This window comes from Alternaria triticimaculans (assembly GCF_023758025.1).
Source record: "Alternaria triticimaculans strain BMP 0046 chromosome Unknown scaffold_2, whole genome shotgun sequence".
NCBI lineage: Eukaryota > Fungi > Ascomycota > Dothideomycetes > Pleosporales > Pleosporaceae > Alternaria > Alternaria triticimaculans.
In genome coordinates this window covers 790,537-793,207 of record NW_026055959.1, presented here as the reverse complement: position 1 = coordinate 793,207, position 2,671 = coordinate 790,537, and the positions used below count along the sequence as shown (strand labels likewise).

The following is a 2,671-nucleotide window of genomic DNA, read 5'->3' as shown; positions in this document are numbered from 1 at the left end:
AGAAGGAGTGAGTCGACCAAGGGAAGCCATGGTAGGAAGCCTACCACGACCTAGCCACTCCACGTATTCTTTGACCACTCGGCTGGAGAATTGTTCGCCCACGAAGTGGGTCCTCACTTTTCCAGAAGCTGGGTATAAGTTTCCAGGTTCAATGAAGTAATCCGTGTTCCTCGCCAGGGTGTGTTGGTAAGCTATTGCGGATCTGTCATACTGGTGATTTACAACCAGCTCTACAACTAAATCAGGGTCCGCTTGGATTAGGATTGGTCGAGGTGATCTGCGTTGATCTGGAGTTGGTCGAACCGGAGGCGTTGCAGGCACGTTGGATCTTCCGAGTGGTGTTCCGCTTGCTGAGCCATGAGTCGACCTAGCCGTGTCATGGTTGTTCCGCTCTGGTTCCAACGATCGCCGGTTCTGAATAGATAGTGCGAGACCGTTAGACAGCGGTGCTGGCCGACCATAGGGAAAGCCGCTTCCCTGATCCCGCGGCCCGGTGGAAGCTGATGGCGTGGCGGAATTGGAAGGTCGTGGTGCTCGCGGGCCATGGGGGATCTCGATTTCTTGGTTCTGCGGCCCAGTGAAAGCTGACGGCAAAGCGGTAGACTTTTTCAGGATCCCTCGAAGAGGAGGCTCCGTCCTACCATGAGACTTCGGCTTCGGGGCTGACGAAGACGAAACTTGTGTCTGGGCGCCTTGGTTGCGGGTGATGGTTTCGCGTTTGGCCGGCGGCTGTGGCTCGACCCATGGCTCTGTCTGGGTGCCCTGGTCTCGTGTAGGTTTTTTGGGCTCGACTGGAGGCAGTGGAGGTGTCCATATTTCTGTTTGGGTGCCTTTGTCCTGGGTGGGGTTCTTAGGCTCGACTGGCGGCAGCGGAGGTGTCCCTGGTTCTGTCTGGGTACCTTGAGCTTGAACAGAAGTCTTAGACTTGTTAGACTGTTGTGACTGTGCCGGCAATTGTGTTTGAGCCTGAATGACAGTCTTGGCCTTGACAGGCTGTGCCAGTAGTGTCTGGGTATGTTGAACTTGAGTGGGTGGCTTGGACTTGGGAGGCTGCTGCAGCTGTGCCGGTGGTGGTGCTTGGGTTTGTTGGACCTCAGTAGAGGACTGAGGCTTACTCGGCAGTTGTGGCTTATCCGCAAGGGGTCGTGCAGTCGCAGGCTGCTTTACCATTTCCTGAGTAGGTGGTACAAGTCGATCGTTGAGCTTCGGCTTTTGAGGCAATTCGGTCGATGCTCGTACTTTGTTTCCCTGATCTTCAGTAGGCTCACGGGTTTCTCCAAGCTGTTCTTTGAGAGGCGACGGTGACAGCGCCCGATGAGCTTCGAGAGGAGCTGATGACTCGTCGCTAGAATTTCCAAGTGCTGCTTCATCCTCGACCTTTGGCCGGCGCACAGCGTTATCAGCTGCAACTATCGTATCCTGCTTCTCTTTGCCATCTTTTACTTTCACATCTTCTTGTAACGTCTGTGTTTCGAGCGAAAGATGCTTGAGCTTATCGCCGACATCCTCATGAAAGTTTGTAGTATCTTGGAGCTGTCCAGCACCTTGAGACTTCGCATCATCGGTGACGCCTTTCTCACCAAAAGACCATGAGTCGGTAGGGGCTTGGATGCTAGGAAGGGCATCACTGGAGACATCTTCAGCGTCTGATACGTTGCTTGCCTTGTTCTTTCGCGTTGACGGCGTCGTAGTCCAAGGTATCTCAGTCTCCGCGACATCGGGCTCTTGCTGTGGAAGCTCCTCCTGCGGGTCGTCGTTCTTGACTGGCTCAGTTTCAGTCATATCCTGTGCCTGTTCTGTAGTCGGTGTGGATTCTATGGGCTCTTCGGAAGTTTCGGCAACGTCATCCGGTTCGCGTGTCGCATCATCTTCGGCATCATCACGATCCCAAGCTGAGGAAGAGTTAAGGTCCTCCAAGGTTCTGGTCTTGTTCTCTTCTTGCTTGTCGTTCATGCCGCCGCGTCCCTTCTTTTTCTTGCTGGAACTGGCCACCCCATCGGCGCCGGAGGCGCCCTTCTTCTTATTCTTGCCTCCCATCTTTGTGATTGCTGACGTTTGCTTAAGAGTGAGGCTCAGGTGACTCTTGGTGGAGTTTGATGGAAGTTCTGGTTGAGTGGAGTAGAGTAAAGCAGTGCAGTGTTGAGGTATTGAGTCGAGGGTCCGGGGGTTTATATAGGCTAGGGGAGTGGCAGAACGACAGCTACTCAGTCGGTCGGCGCAAGTGCACGCACTTATTGGAGACAGCCACCGGGCACTGCGATACATTGTCCAGCGTGGTTGCGGTAGCGGTGATGAGTGAAATGCAACTGAAGTGAAAGACATTCACAATCGCGCATCGTAGCGTGCGCTGAATATCTTCCAGGCTTCGTCAAACCTCTAAGGTATAACTTTTTGTAGTGGGACGCATTGAACTTCATGGCTTGGTTTCAAATACTAGAACATTTAGAAGAGTATATACTGCTGCATACTGTGAAACAAGGTGCTTAGGAGATACACCCGCATCGCAATTATATACTGTGTTACTTAACTGCATTGTGCCCGCATTCATGCACCAGACGTTCAACAAAGCAACAATCTTTTGTATGCAAACGAGGAAGCCTGCTAGTCTAGTTTGTATCGTGAGGAAAGTCTTCATTGACGAATCGAACTTTGAAAAGGCCCCAATGCCGCA

At 52.6% G+C, this 2,671-nt stretch overlaps 1 protein-coding gene across 1 annotated transcript; it reads right to left on the bottom strand.

Moving 5' to 3' along the window:
• Positions 1-257: 257 nt before the first annotated feature.
• On the bottom strand, positions 258-2,037 carry J4E78_001946 (uncharacterized protein; the record flags this gene model as incomplete). Its single annotated transcript, XM_049362597.1, has 2 exons — positions 258-367; positions 459-2,037. The coding sequence occupies 2 exons, from the start codon at positions 2,035-2,037 to the stop codon at positions 258-260; spliced, it is 1,689 nt and encodes a 562-aa protein (XP_049225189.1).
• Between the last annotated feature and the right edge of the window lie 634 nt (positions 2,038-2,671).